The sequence below is a fragment of the Pelodiscus sinensis genome, chromosome 9 (genome assembly GCF_049634645.1).
Source record: "Pelodiscus sinensis isolate JC-2024 chromosome 9, ASM4963464v1, whole genome shotgun sequence".
In the NCBI taxonomy this organism is placed as follows: Eukaryota; Metazoa; Chordata; order Testudines; family Trionychidae; genus Pelodiscus; species Pelodiscus sinensis.
The window spans coordinates 35,354,774-35,369,996 of NC_134719.1; the positions used below are offsets into that span (position 1 = coordinate 35,354,774).

Below are 15,223 nucleotides of genomic sequence, written 5' to 3' on the forward strand. Positions count from 1 at the left end.
TAGAGATTGTTTCTCCATAAGTCTGTACCATGCCTGGTGTATTTTAGGTGATAGTGTAATATAATAATGAGTAGAGAAAAAGGATGGTCTTGTGGTGTAGGTGCTGGACTGGCACACAGAAATCTGACAGTAACTTTAGGGAAATCACTTAGCCTCTGTGTGCCTCAATTCTATTATCTGTAATAGGAATAATCTTGCTTTCTTTGGCCCCACCATTTTTCTGTCTGGTCTGTAAACCTGTGATAGGAACTGTCTATGTGTTTGTACAGTGCCTAGCACAATGGGGTCTCACTCTTGCTTGTTATCTCTGGGCTCTACTATAATATAAATAATTGTAGGAAAAATGATAATGACACTCATGATAAAGCTGTGAGGGCACCCTTGGAGCATATGATATTTTACTATCTCTCACACCATAAACTGAAAGAACCTCATTGTTAGCTGTTCTACATTCAGCAAGTCTGGTTTGTAGATGCTAAAGAGTCTGATTTCGGATACATGGCCTCTTTGGGCATTACTGACTGAAATGTTACTGTAGTTTACCATATAGCTGTAGATAATGGCTATGTTGTTTACTCTCCCACCTTTCTACATTTAACAAGCAGAGCCCAAGCAACATACCTCTTCTTTTTATGGAAAAGTAACTCTTTCTGGTAGACCTGGACTTTCAGCTGGTCATAGATTTGTCTTCCATTGATGTCTTGGCAGCCAGAGAAAATCTCATGTAAGGTGCGAGAGTTACCATTCTTGTTTGATTTTAAAAGAAGACTTTGAGACTAAGTAGGTTGTGCTGTATTTGAAACTTAAATTAACAAAATAACAATCTGGTTACTTTCAGATGACTATTTGGCTGAGATGTGTTTACCATTAACTGACAATCTCATTGTGAGAGCACCTTGATTCTTGTGCTCTTCTCTGGCCCAATTGCTCTAGTCTCCTTGTCTTTTCCCCAAAGTCTTATCTCCACCACAATCACTCACTCTACTTACTCAGTGCCTGAGAATGAGTCTCTCTCTTCTTAAAGTCATGCTGACCGCTCCTCTAAATCTTCTTCCACACATCAGCCTCTGCTTTTTCTTTACATCTTGGGTTCTGTTTTGCAGCTAATTTATTAAGCAGAAGCTCAGAGTATTTTCTTTGCATGGTATCTTTAATGCCGCCGCCACTACCACATAAGATTTTACTTCTGGGCACTAGCAAGTCTAGCTGGGAACATCTTGAAAAGGCAGTAGGTAAAAATGCGAGCCACAGTTTCTTAGAGGAGGCTTTAGCTACTGCAGATCATTGGAAAAAACTATTTTGGATATAAAAAGAGTGAAAAGTCTTACCAAACATCCCCCTCCACCTCACTGCTGATTATGTTAAATTTATATCAGTTTTGGATTGAATGGCTAGATTTTCAGAATGGTGGCATAATTCCTTACATTTTTAACTCATAAGGTTGAATTGTATAAAATAACAAACAGGATTCATTTTGCATGAGGGTAGAATTTTGTATTTTTTAAACATTTGTTTTTCATGCTTTTTTACTGCTGTTCTATACAATTAAAAACATTAAACATTCAAAAAGTCTATTTGGGAAGTCAGGTTTGAAACCATTATGCTAATTAGTGAAAACACTTTGGATTTGGATTTGACTCAGTAGATTGTACATATCCTTGCTGACTTAAGAGGAGACTGTAACAGAACCATAGTAAAACTCATTGATGTGTGTGATTGTGTGAAACCCTTAGAAATAAACAAAAGGCCAGATTCTGCTCTGGTATAATTCAATCAATTTCTGTGGCCTTATGCCAGTGGACAAATTGGCTCTGGGATTTTGAATATCTTCAAACATTTTTCTTTTTTATTCAAACCATTACTCTTATGGTGTCAAAATTTAAAATCTTGGTTTTCTAATTAAATAAAAGCTAGAGCTATGTGGATAGAACAAGGCTGCATATATACAGACATTGCTGGCAGCAGAGTTTGAATTTGGAAATTTCAGTGAACAGCATAATCCCTTACCACTTTAGCTAGAAGAAATAACTCTAGTTGTGTTGTATGGCTCCGATCCTTAATGGAGCCAGTCACTTTGGGAAGACAACAACATGCACTAACCCATTATATCACAGATGCAAACAAAGCCTCTTATTTGAAAATAATATCTACCATGCCTGTGGGACAACCTCGGGAATTTTAAAAAATTGCAGCAAAGCTCTCTTGTTGTCTGTAATTTATTAATCAGCAAAATGTTGGTGCCTATATTCTGTGAGAGCACCAAGTCAGAAGTGACACCCAGGTTATGGGGGAAGAATGAGGGAAAGAAGATAAGGAGCACTGTTCTGGCCATGCTGTGTTTAAGGTGGTGATAGGCTGAGATACTAGATTGAGTGAAGGGGAGGATGCATCCATAGAGAGGTCAATTTATGAGCCATCAGCCTAAAGATGATAGTTAACCTCTTCCTTGCAGAGGAGAGCACCTAGAGCTAGAATATAGGAGCCGAGGAGCAGGCCAAGGATAGACATTCTTACAGGGGAAGCAGAACCTGGCAGAGACGACACTGAAAGAGCAATCAGAGAGGTAGGAGAAGGAGGAAGAACTGTGAAAGAACAGAGCCTTGGAAACCAACCTTGGACAAAATTTCAAGTACGGGGAAGCTGACATTGCAAAAACTTCCAAGAAGCCCAGGATGATAATGGTGAAGGGGAGGCCCTGAAATCTGGCTAGAATCTAGTGAGAACAGTTTCAGTGGAGCATAAAGGGTGGTAGCTGGATTGGTGAAGGTCAAGAACAGAATTGAAATTCAGCAAGTGGTTGCAGACTACCTATTCAGAGTGTTTGGAGGTGAAGGGGAGGAGAGTGATTGGCCTATAGTTTGAGGAGGATACAGGGCGGGTCAATGGTAGGTGTTTAAGGGCGGAGGATTAAAATGTGCTTTGTATGAGGAGGGAAAGGAAGCTGATAAGTGAAGTTGAGAGGAGGAGTGTGGGGAGGAGTGTGAACAGGGGAAGGATATTGCAAAGGGGGGAGGGCTCCTCACCTCTCTTCTGTGTGCAGAGAAACAAAATGGATTCCCAGATAAAACACTTTAGCTTTTTGGGTTACATTTTCAGAAATAATGTTTAGACCAAACAGTCCATATGTTATTTTTGCTCTGAAGGGGGAAAAATCATCTCACTCCAAGAGCAACATTTCCTGCTTATTTATTGTTGTCTTTTCCTGTTTTTTCCCTCCCATCCTACCACACTTAGTATGTTGTCATTTTTGTTGCTGAAACTTGTGCTTTTGGTAATCATGAGGTTAGATGACTAATTAAAACGATGAACAATTTTTTTTTCAGAACTGCTTCTATTACTGGGGATTTGCAGCTTGGCTTGCTTATTACATCAATCATCCTCTTTATACACCTCCTTGTAAGTAGCAAAATGGCCCTGAGAATGATTTGAACCTTTACCTGGGTATATTTGAGTGCTAACTATCCAATCAAACATTTTGTTTTCTAGCCTATGGACAAAAACAGATAAATTTTGCTGTGATCATGTTTCTGGTAGGTCTGTTGCTTTTTTATAATGTATTATTAAAGACTCTCCTTTATTATTCATTAGATTGTAGGGATAGGGGGAAATGTCAGGGATTTTATTACTTGAAAGCTCAGGACATAGAACTAAGAGGATATGTCTACACTACAGTGCTAATTCGAACTAACTTATTTCGAATTAGTTAATTTGAAATAAGTTAATTCGAAATAATGCATCTAGACCCAAAAACTAATTCAAATTAGCGTTTTGCTAATTCGAAATAGCATGTCCACACTGAGTGGACCCTGAACCAAAGTTAAGGCTGGACGGAACCAGTGCTAGCAGGGCATCAGGTTAGGACTTAGAGTGTGGAGCTGCTGCCTGAGGCTAACTGAGCTCCATGCTTAAAGGGACCCTGCCCCCACCCCGGACAGACAGTTCTCAGGGTTCCCCGCTTGCTTGTCTAACTCGATGAGGGACAGCAAAGCAGACCTGTCTTAGAGTGCCCCAAGTGCCCACACTCGGCGCATCACAGCACTTGGCCGTCAACCCGGCTGCACTTTCCGCAGGCTGCCATCTGGGGGGTCCATTGGGGGGCTGTCAGGATTCAGGAGGCCCTGCAGGAGAGCTTCCACTCTGAGGATCCCGCAGAGCCACCCCAGTCCTCCCCATCGGAGGCTCGTGCCCCATTCCTCCCTCACCTCCTTCCGCGTACCCCTCCGTAGCCCCCCTTCCTGATGTAAAAAATAAAGGACATGTGTGTTCAAAAATAGAAACTGTCTTTATTTAACAAAACGGGGGAGGGGGGGATTAACCTCTGGGGAGACTGGGAAAAGGAGGTGGGAGAGGGGAAGAGAGAGGGGGGGAGAGGGAAACCTGGGAGGAGGGAGCTGGAAGGGGAAAGCCAGGGAAGAAGGAGGAGGGGAAATATAAAACTATGGTACGCCCACATCTTGAGTACTGTGTACAGATGGGGTCTCCTCACCTCAAGAGAGATATTTTGGCCTTGGAAAGGGTTAAGAAAAGGGCAACTAAAATGATTAGGGGTTTGGAACAGGTCCCATATGAAGAGAGACTAAAACGACTGGGACTTTTCAGTTTGGAAAAGAGGAGCCTGAGGGGGGATATGATAGAGGTATATAAAATCATGAGTGGTGTGGAGAGGGTGAATAAAGAAAAGTTATTCATTAGTTCCCATATTATAAGGACTAGAGGACACCAATTGAAATTAATGGATAGCAGGTTTAAAACTAATAAAAAAGTTCTTCACACAGCACATAGTCAACCGGTGGAACTCCTTGCCACAGGAGGCTGTGAAGGCTAGAACTATAACAGAGTTTAAAGAGAAGTTAGATACATTCATGGAGGTAGGGTCCATGGAGTGCTATTAGCCAGGGGGTAGGAATGGTGTCCCTGGCCTCTGTTTGTGGAAAGCTGGAGATGGATGGCACAAGACAAATCACTTGGTCATTGTCTTCGGTCCACCCCCTCCAGGGGGTGGCCGCTGTCAGCAGACAGGCTACTGGGCTAGATGGACCTTTGATCTGACCCAGTACGGCCGTTCTTATGTTCTAAGCTCAGGGCTCGAGGGTCTCATTGGATCAACTTGATTTTCATGCAAACCTGCTTCTGGGTCCGCATGTGGCCTCTGGTGGCCAGGTTGGCAGCCATGCGGCTGTAGATGGCCACATTCCTGTGCCTAGTGTGGAGATTGTGAACACTGGAGGCTTCCCCCCAAACCTCAAAGGTCCGCGATCTCTGCACTAGACCGGGCAGGCGCCTGCTTTTTGTGGCCCTGGGCAGGCTCCTATGAGCTGCCAGCCTGGTCCTGGGAAGAGGTGGATGGCTGGGTAGCAGCAGGTGGCCGGCTCATCCCGTGCCGGGTGCAGGGTCTGCTGGCTGGATGCTGGCAGGCTTGCAACTGGCATGGGCACCGTAGGCACACCTTGCCCCTTTAAGGGCTCTGGGGCCGGGAGGTGGACAGAAGAGTTTCCCTGGTTTGGCCCAGAGTGGCCACCAGGGCAACCTGGGGAGGGCTAGCCTCCAACTAGTTCGAATTAAGTAGCTACACAGCCCTTAATTCGAACTACTTAAAATTCTAACTAGGCGTTATTCCTCATAGAATGAGGTTTTCCTAGTTCAAATTAAGTGCTCCGCTATTTCAAATTAAATTCGAAATAGCAGTTTGCATGTGTAGCCCCTATTAAAGTTAATTCGAACTAACGACTGTTAGTTCGAATTAACTTTGTGGTGTAGACATACCCAGACTGATTAGCTTAAGGGTTGTCTACAATAGCAAGTTACTGTGCTGTAACTTCCTCCCCACAAGTTCAGAAACATGGGGCTCTCCAGCCTATGTACTCCCTGGCGTGTACTTCAGGAGGTAAAGGACGCTTTGCCACCTACTGCTCGGGTTTATTGCGATAAGGTCCTGCAAGAGGGTGCACCCACCCGCCCTCACCCTGGCCCTCCTGATCTGTCCATTGGCCCCAAGACCCATGTACCTTCCCGACTGCCCCCCCCCTCGTCACCCGAGCTGGCTGCACGCATTGCAACTGGTCCCCTTCCAAACCGCGCCAAAGAGCCATCTGTACATGCTCATGCTTCACACACTCCACTTCCCTACCCTTGTGTCCCACCCAGATACCAAGTGGCGGGACCTCCTACCACCAATAGAGGGTGGGGAGCCCCGGTGGGCCAGTCTCTATTCCACCTTGATTCCACAGCCTACCGGGGACATCAGCTGGAGAATCCTGCATGGCGCTGTGAGCACGGGCTCGTACTTGGTGCGGTTCACCCCCATTCCTGACACTTGTCCCTTCTGTGGCGAGAGGGCAACCCTGGCGCACATCTACCTCGAGTATGCCAGGCTACAGCCTCTCTTTCAGCTCCTCCAGAACCTCATGTTGAGATTCTGGTTGCACTTCTCCCCTCACTATTAATCTATGCACACCCCATCCATAACCCCACAAAGTTGCTATCGCCAAGATGGTGAATTATAAAACCAGGGCGCAGACGTTGGCCAGGGGAGGGGCCTGTGACTGTGGGGCCTATTTCCATTCCTGCATCCGCTCACGCATCCGGGCAGAGTTCCACGGGGCAATGTCCGCTGGCTCTCTTGAGACCTTTGAGGGGCAGCGGGTGCGGTTGAGGGCTCTTTGCTCTGTGTCCTCATCCAGTTCCCTTGTTTTAGCCCTTTGACCCTCACACCCGTCCCTGTTTTTATCTTTATTTGTCCCAAGTAATCATTGTGTTTTCTGGGCTCAGTGGACCCTCCCCATAGGCTGGTGGGAGGTCCTTTAGATGTGGGTGGGCTAACGCCCGCCCACCTCCCGGACTCCAATGAGCACAACTGCAGAAAGTTACTGCATTGCAAAGTGCCATTATAAACCAGCTCCCAGCACTGTCAGCTGTTTTCCTCATAGAGCTGATTTACCTAGAGCAGTGTTTCTCAACCTTTTACTATAAAGTACCCCTTTTTTAAAAAAAAATTGTAAGTACTCCCAGTACCTACAGTTTTCAGACACATGAAATTGTTTTCTACCATTGCAACACATTTGTTTAAACAACTGAATGGTAGCTGGGCGGGCGTTGAAATTTTTGGGTGTAAAAAGTACAAAAATAATAAAATGCTGTAAAACTTAAAACAAAAATTCAGTTTTCTCCCAATTTCAGTTGTGTTGACATACCCCACCCAGACTTCTCTCAACTACCCATAAGGGTACTCGTACCACTGGTTGAAAAACCCTGACCTAGAGCACAGGGTGAGCTCTCCCCCAGCACTGCAGCCACAACCACAGTGTCACCTAAAAGCAGGTTCCTGACCAGTGCCGGGCCATGAATCGCTGTCTTCCGGGCCATAGCCGGGCCATGCCCATGCCGGCTGCTCTGGGGCACATGGTTAATGGCTACTGGAGCTGAAGCCAGCTGTTCTCAGCAGCTTCACGGGCTGTGACTGGGATATACCCTGAATCTCTGAGACACCACGCAGCAGCCGGCTTCAGCTCTGACAGTTGCCACGTGACAGGTAGCTGCTGCAGGTGAAGCCAATGGTTCGCAGCGGCTCTGGGGGCCAGAGTTGGAGTATATATTTTGGTGGACTGGTAACATTTTATTTTCATATTTGCATATTCATTATTTGCCGTCCATGGTATGAAAAAGGTTGGGAACCACTGCCTTAAAACACTGCTGCATCAGCGCTAAGAATTTTAAGGACTAGTCACGGGAGTGGGGAGGGGATACTCTAATGCGGCAATGCCACACGGAGCATGGGGTATGGGCTCCCTATGGTGGTGCTGCTTTGAAATGCTGCAGCGGTATTTCAAAGGGGCAGCACCGCACAGCTGATCTCAGGCTCTGTGTGGTGCTGCCCCTTTGAAATGCCACCACGGTGTTTCAAAGCAGCAGTGCCACATGAAGTTGACCCCAGGCTCAGTGCGACGCTGCCCCTTTGAAACACCGCTGCAGCGTTTCAAAATGGCAGCAACACGTGGAGTCCGGGGTTAGCTGGGGACTCCCTACCTGACCCCAGATTCTTCACAGCATTTCCACAGAAGCTGGGATCAGCTGAGGACTCTTGTACATTTCAAAGCTGGCATCCCACGTGCAGCCTGGGGCCAATGGGAAGTCCTGCTGACTCTGGGCTCCACGCGGGCCCTTCTGCTTTGAAATGCACAAGCAGAAGTGCCCACTTGGAGCCCGGAGTCAGCAGGATTTCCCGCTGGCCCTGGACTGCACGCTGAGTTCCAACTTTGAAATGCACAAGAGCTTCCTCATTTCAAAGGAGGAATGTGGAAGTGCCTATCGACTAGTTGAGTAGTCAATGGAAAGTCTATCAACTACTTGACTAGTAAATTAATCGATATTTAACATGCTTAATCAGCACCTTAATGTTCCGAGCGTAGGCAAGGCCTGGGATAAAACCAAACTGTCAGTTTTGGCCTGAATCTGGATGCCAGGGAAAGCCTTAGCTGTGTAAAAATGTCAAGATTGGGCCATTAAGTCTGCAGAAGTGAGATGCTAGTTTGCGTGTGGAGAAGCACACTCAGCTACATTCATTACAATGATCCTCTGCAGATGCTACCACTCTCTAGCACAGTTAAAACTTGTTCTGTTTGTCAGGTGTTGATAATCTCAATTAGGTTGTAAGTAGCTGACAGCTGGCCTACTACACCCTACTAGGGCCCTACTATTAAAGGGTTAATATTCAGGGCAAGGTTTCATCTTGGCATCTTTCCACAGAAACCCTGAGGAAATAGAATCCTGTGCGTGTCTTTTGACTAACGTCTCCAGGACAATTTTATTTCCTGGCTATACTAACGTTGCTTCTCGTAGGAAGGTTCCATTTTCTCTAGTGCAGATGTAACCTCTCGCTGCATTAAGAGAAGAATTTCTATAGTGTCAATGACTGGAGGATCTCATAGCGCTTTTCAAATGTGAAATTTTCTGAGAGTTGAATAATGGTGGATAATTTGAGCCAGAGAGGTTAAAGTAACATTCCCAAGGTCAGACAGCACAAGTGCAGAGCTGGGAATAAAACTCAGGAGATCTGATTACCGCTGCTATGCTCTACTCTAGTCGTAATTATATATATATATATATATATATATATATATATATATATATATACACACACACACACACACACACACACGGCTCGACAAATACACTCGCCCATGGTGAGTAGATTTTACCAGCTGGCGAGTGCAGGGGCGGACTGGGCCGGTGGGCTGTTGTGACGGGCTGGCTGAAGCCCTCACTACAGGCGGCGCAGCCACATCCGATCTGTCAGCCAGCGGAGGAGCAGAGCGCCGCCGGGGAGGGGGAAGTGTGTCGATTCTTGCCACTGGGCTGCCTGCATGCAGTTCTGGCATGAGAGGTGGGGCGCGAGCCAGAGGGCGGGACACCAGCAGACGCCAGGATGCTGGCGTGACATAGTCTCGTTGATTTTAAAGGGCTGCGGCAGCTTGGCTCTCGCCGCATGTCCCCAGGAGCTGGCTGCGGCATGCAGTGCAGCCAGACCCCGTCCCACCCCACCAGCTCCAGTCCTGCCACGGCCCCAGCCCCCTTGCTGCCCTGTGCCCCTTTGTCTCTATGCCACCCATTCCCCACGCCGCCCCTGCTCCCCTGGACCCCCGGTCTCCCTCTTCTCTGTGACTCTCTGGCTCTGCGCCGCCCTTGCACCCCGCACCCTGCTCCCCCCGATCCCTGCCCCCCCAGCTCTGTGCTGCCCGTTCCCTGCACTGCCCCTAGACCCTGATCCCTCTGCCTTTCCCGTTCTCTGCATCCCATTCCCTGTGCCTCCACCGCACCCTGCTCCCCCCGATCCCTGCGTCCCTCTGGCTCTGTGCCTCCCGTTCCCCACGCCACCCTTGTACAACCCCACTGTTCCCTGCACCCCTCTGGCTCTGTGCTGTCCCTGCACCCTGCTCCCTCTGTGGGTCGGGAGTGAGGGTGCTTGTCCATAGAGAGAGGCTGGACAGGGCAGGGAAAAGGCTGCTGTGACCCAGCAGCGAGTGAAAGGGGGAGTTCACTTGAAGCGCCTTTGCCTTTATGGAAAAAAAAGAATGAAAATGCTATTTGTTATTTATAGGGCTAAAATGCCGGGACAAAAACAAAAACAAAAAAAACAAACCCATTGCAAAATGCAAACTTGTGTAAAAGACAACAAAAAAGGGGGGGGGGGGAATGTTTTGCTTGGGGCAGCAAAAAACCTAGAGCTGGCCTGGGGGGGGGAGGGGAAAAATATGGGGAAGGGGCTTGTGCTGAGGGGAGGAGGTCAGGAGAAGAATAATAAGAAGAAAGGGGAAGGCACCAAGGGACAGGGGTGCAGGAGAGACAAATCCCAGGGGGCCAAGTGGAGACAATGAGGAAAAGGGCAGGAGGGGAGGTGTCAGTGGGAGGGGGGACAGGGTGATGCTGGGAGAGGAGAGGGTAAGGGCACTGGAGGCTAGAGGAGGAGGTTAAGTGCATCTCTAGATGTAACATGTTTGAGACAGACACTCTTCGGTGTGGACTACAGGAGAGGAATAAGTAATCATCATCGTCATGCCTGGTGAGGCTAAGTAGAAGACTCTGGTGGAGAGGGTAACCTAATTCTGTATATGGTCAATTTTTACATGGTAAGCAATCAAAGGAGGTACCAATGCAGTATCCTGGTCACAAATCCAAATTTCTGTTTTACTCCAAAGTATCCTACTTTGTTGGGGAACCAAGCAATTTCCCTCATTTCCCTAGGAATATAGTTAACCATTGTTGGCTCAAAGAGACCCACTTCATAGAAATGACTAATGATCTGGATTAAGTAAAAGAAGCTGTTAATGAAGGTAATGAGTCTAACAATCTTTGTTGTGGATGTTGGATTATAAAGACGGGTCATAAATCAGGGATTGAGATTATCATCATTATTCTAGCATACAAATGTAACCGGTATAAGCAAAGCATATCCCAGGAAGACACAAAAAATATCTTTAGGATACTTCTCCCTCCACTCCCAGGGAGGAAAAATAGCATTGAATCGTCCCTTCAAATGTCTGACCAATAACATCCAGACCTGTGTGACTGGATTCATTTTAAATTTCACCATCAAAGGGGTGTGTATAGCCTATAGAGTTAATTTGTTTGCTTACCTATAAATATAAAGATGTATTTCTTCATTATTTTGATATGTTTATTATAATAAGTTACTGTAGGCTTTTATTGGCAGCTTGGCTATAACACAAGGGATTTACAGACCACATCCAGTATGTTGAGGTAAGGCAAAGCTAGCATACACATGACTGGAACCTTTCATCAAGATAGCAAAGACAATGTGCAGGTATTCAGGACCTTTCAACCTAGATAAAGCAACCTTTTGTATTCCAAGAATACCCTCTAATATAGCAGGTACATCATTATTGGAAAAACCCAAAATAACTGTTTAAGACCAGACTAAATAACTGGCTAGAACAGAAATAACAATTGTGATGGACAACCACAAAAGGCCTATGGTAACGAATTGATTGCAACCTGTATCATAATGTCAATCATGTTATGTTTAATGCCAGTATACTGTCAGGGTAACATATTATAAAAGTAGCATCCCAGCCCAAGGGCCGTAGGAAAAGGAGAGGCAGTCCGTGGGAGGTGCCTGAAAATGATGGCCACTGGTGACTATGGGGAAGGTGATGGTGATGAGGAAGATGATGGCTAACACTGGTTAGCAAGTAATTAAGGAAATCATCTGTAAACACTCGGACAGTGGCAAGGTGACAGGGAACAGCCAGCATGGATTTGTAAAGAACAAATCATGTCAAACCAATCTGATAGCTTTCTTTAATAGGATAACGAGTCTTGTGGATAAGGGAGAAGCAGTGGATGTGGTATACCTAGACTTTAGTAAGGCATTTGATACGGTCTCACATGATATTCTTATCAATAAACTAGGTAAATACAACTTAGATGGGGCTACTATAAGGTGGGTGCATAACTGGCTGGATAACCATTCTCAGAGTAGTTATTAATGGTTCACAATCCTGCTGAAAAGGTCTAACAAGTGGGGTTCCTCAGGGGTCTGTTTTGAGACCAGCTCTGTTCAATATCTTCATCAATGATTTAGATATTGGCATAGAAAGTACGCTTATTAAGTTTGCAGATGATACCAAGCTGGGAGGGGTTGCGACTAATCTGGAGGATAGTGTCATAATTCAAAATGACCTGGACAAATTGGAGAAATGGTCTGAGGTAAACAGGATGAAGTTTAATAAAGACAAATGCAAAGTGCTCCACTTAGGAAGGAACAATCAGTTTCATACATACAGAATTGGAAGCGACTGTCTGGGAAGGAGTACTGCAGAAAGGGATCTAGGGGCTATAGTGGACCACAAGTTGAATACGAGTCAGCAGTGTGATGCTGTTGCAAAAAAAGCAAACATGATTCTGGGATGCATTAACAGGTGTGTTGTGAGCAAGACACGAGAAGTCATTCTTCCGCTCTACTCTGCGCTGGTTAGGCCTCAATTGGAGTATTGTGTCCAGTTCTGGGCACTGCATTTCAAGAAAGATGTGGAGAAATTGGAGAGGATCCAGAGAAGAGCAACGAGAATGATTAAAGATCTAGAGAACATGACCTATGAGGGAAGACTGAAGGAACTGGGTTTGTTTAGTTTAGAAAAGAGAAGATTGAGGGGGGACATGATAGTTTTCAGATATCTAAAAGGGTGTCATAAGGAGGAGGGAGAAAATTTGTTCATCTTGGCCTCTGAGGATAGAACAAGAAGCAATGGGCTTAAACTGCAGCAAGGGAGGTTTAGGTTGGACATTAGGAAAAAGTTCCTAACTGTCAGGGTAGTCAGACACTGGAATACATTTCCCAGTGAGGTGGTAGAATCTCCATCTCTGGAGATATTTAAGAGTAGGTTAGATAAATATCTATCAGGGATGGTCTAGACAGTATTTGGTCCTGTCATGAGGGCAGGGGACTGGACTCTATGACCTCTCGAGGTCCCTTCCAATCTTAGTGTTCTATGATTCTATAACACAGGTTGTTCTTGAAGGACTGGTGTACACTCCCTGTCTCTTACGAAATTGTAGTGTTTGTGGCTGTGCTAAATGTATTAATACCAGTATATTTGTAAATATAGAAAGTTCCTATAGTGTGAGTGTTGCAACTGTGCACATCAGGGTTCCCTGACCATAAAATAACTGAATACTGGGCCTGATCCTGAGACAGGTACTGCCAACCTTAAAGGCGATAACTGGAAATTTTTAGAGCAGACAGCATTATGGACCAGCTTATCAGTATTTATACCGCACAAATATGCCTTGGGATTTTGAGAAATCCAGATTGCCTACTTGCAGTTGTGGACCAAATCCCAAGAAGGTGCAATGCATTTGAACTATTCTGGTCAGACCCTAACACCATACACCCCTGAATGAAGTGGATCCAGCATGTGTTTCCTTAACCATTTGACTGGCCTGACTGGTTTAAAAATATTGAGCAATCTGAGAAATGCAAAGCAGCATATGTTATGGACTGTTGTGTATGGAAGGCTGAGTAGAACAGAAATCTCCTTACTGTCAGTCAGAAATCTTGTTTTGAGCTTTAAGATCTAAATACATTTTTAGTCCCATTGTTTAGTCCATTTTTCAATGGGTGCTTAGGGTCCTTTAAAAATATTTGTTTAGGAGCTAGCATTGGGAAGAGGAATGATAAGTAGAAGGGAAGCACTTTCCTTTACTATATTTTATGCTGTTTCTTGCAGATATGTGAAGCTGGAAATTTCTCTATCCACATTGCACTAAGTGACCTGAGAAGACATGGTAAAAGTTTGTTCTCTACCATTGTGCAGTTAAATTAGTGCTTCAGCAATGACATATACAGATGAATGGCCTGATCCTGCAAGGTGCAGAAAGCCTCCTGTGAGGGGCTAATCCAGGCCTGGGCTAAATATGGCCTGTGGGCCAAATCTGGCCCACCAAGCCACTGGGTCTGGATCGCAGAGTCAGTGAAGAGCCCCAGGCAGGCTCTCCTGTTTGCCCCACATGCCACTCAAATGTGGATGCCAGGCCCTGTTTCTGTTTCAAAACTGGAGGGGAGGAGGGGAACCTTCAGGAGCGGCCCCCAGCACAATCCCATTGGCCAGTTTATGGCCAGAAACTGGCCAATGGGAGCTGCCTATTTGAATAACAGGCAGCCAGGAAGAACCATGCTTCCTCTCCTCGGCTCAGTTATTCACACGATCACATGACTGGGTAGGCAGGCTGGCTGGTAAGCGTTTTAAGCTCTGCAAGCCTTACCTTAGGCAGGCAGGTTTGGCTGCTGGCTGGCAAGTGTCCTGACCAGAGCCTGCCTCTGGCACCCCAGCTCCTCCCTTCCCCAACCCTCTGTGTCCCCCCCCCCCCACTCAGCATATCCAAACCCTGTGGCCCCCTCTTGCAGCCATACCTCCTCCCGATCACAACCTGCCCCTACACTTGGTCACATCTCAAACCCCTGCACTCCAGTCCCTGACCATAGGTCACAACTGCCTCCTTCATCCCAACTCCCTCCCATACTCCATTCTCCCTTCTGCATCCAACCACCATCCCAGACCTCACATCTCCTCCATTAATATCATGGAAGAGTGCAGCTCTCAACCACTTTCCAAAATCTTGGAGTGACCTGAGAAGACATGGTAAAATTATTGTCAACCCCTGGGCTAATCACTCTCAAGCTAACCTTAGTGGGAATTGAGAGTACTCAGCACCTCCTAGGATTAGACCCTAAAGGAAGTTTGCATATGTAACAAAAGCATTTAGGGCCAGATTGTGCCATAAGGGCATGGACTTGTGTTATCCCCTGGTAGTTCAAAAGGGGTATTCGGGTTGGCTAGTTCTTTTGGCGGTGATAGGAGGAGCTGTGCTGTGGAGAGCAGTGTCTAGTAATTTGCCTGGCTCCTGCCCAGGGCACAAAGTGAGTGTGTGGCTGGAAGCATAAACACCCTTATGTTTGTCCCCTCTTCGTGTCATGGATGTGTAGGCTGTGGCTGATATTTGCTAACTGCATCCACAATTTTGTGTAAATGTAATCTTAAAACACCATTCGCGTCTGAGGTGTGGGAAATGGTGCAGACACTTCCTATCGGAGTGACTTAGGGCTGGTCATGCAGCATTGCCAATGATCTTTCCCAAGGATGCTTCTAGGTACTGCCAAATACTGTGTGCAGACTTTAATGTTGCCACAGGCACCCTAATCCTTCCTCTT

General features: G+C 46.2%; 1 protein-coding gene across 2 annotated transcripts in view; it reads left to right on the forward strand.

Annotated features, from left to right (window-relative positions):
* Positions 1-15,223, forward strand: part of LOC102459125 (very-long-chain enoyl-CoA reductase-like) — a 55,927-nt gene that overhangs the window by 38,084 nt on the left and 2,620 nt on the right. For both annotated transcript variants that reach the window (XM_006114146.4, XM_075936562.1), the window contains exons 8-10: positions 3,324-3,396; positions 3,487-3,530; positions 13,743-13,800. In XM_006114146.4, the coding sequence (XP_006114208.2) occupies positions 3,324-3,396; positions 3,487-3,530; positions 13,743-13,800 (175 nt within the window). The remainder of the gene's footprint in view (positions 1-3,323; positions 3,397-3,486; positions 3,531-13,742; positions 13,801-15,223) is intronic.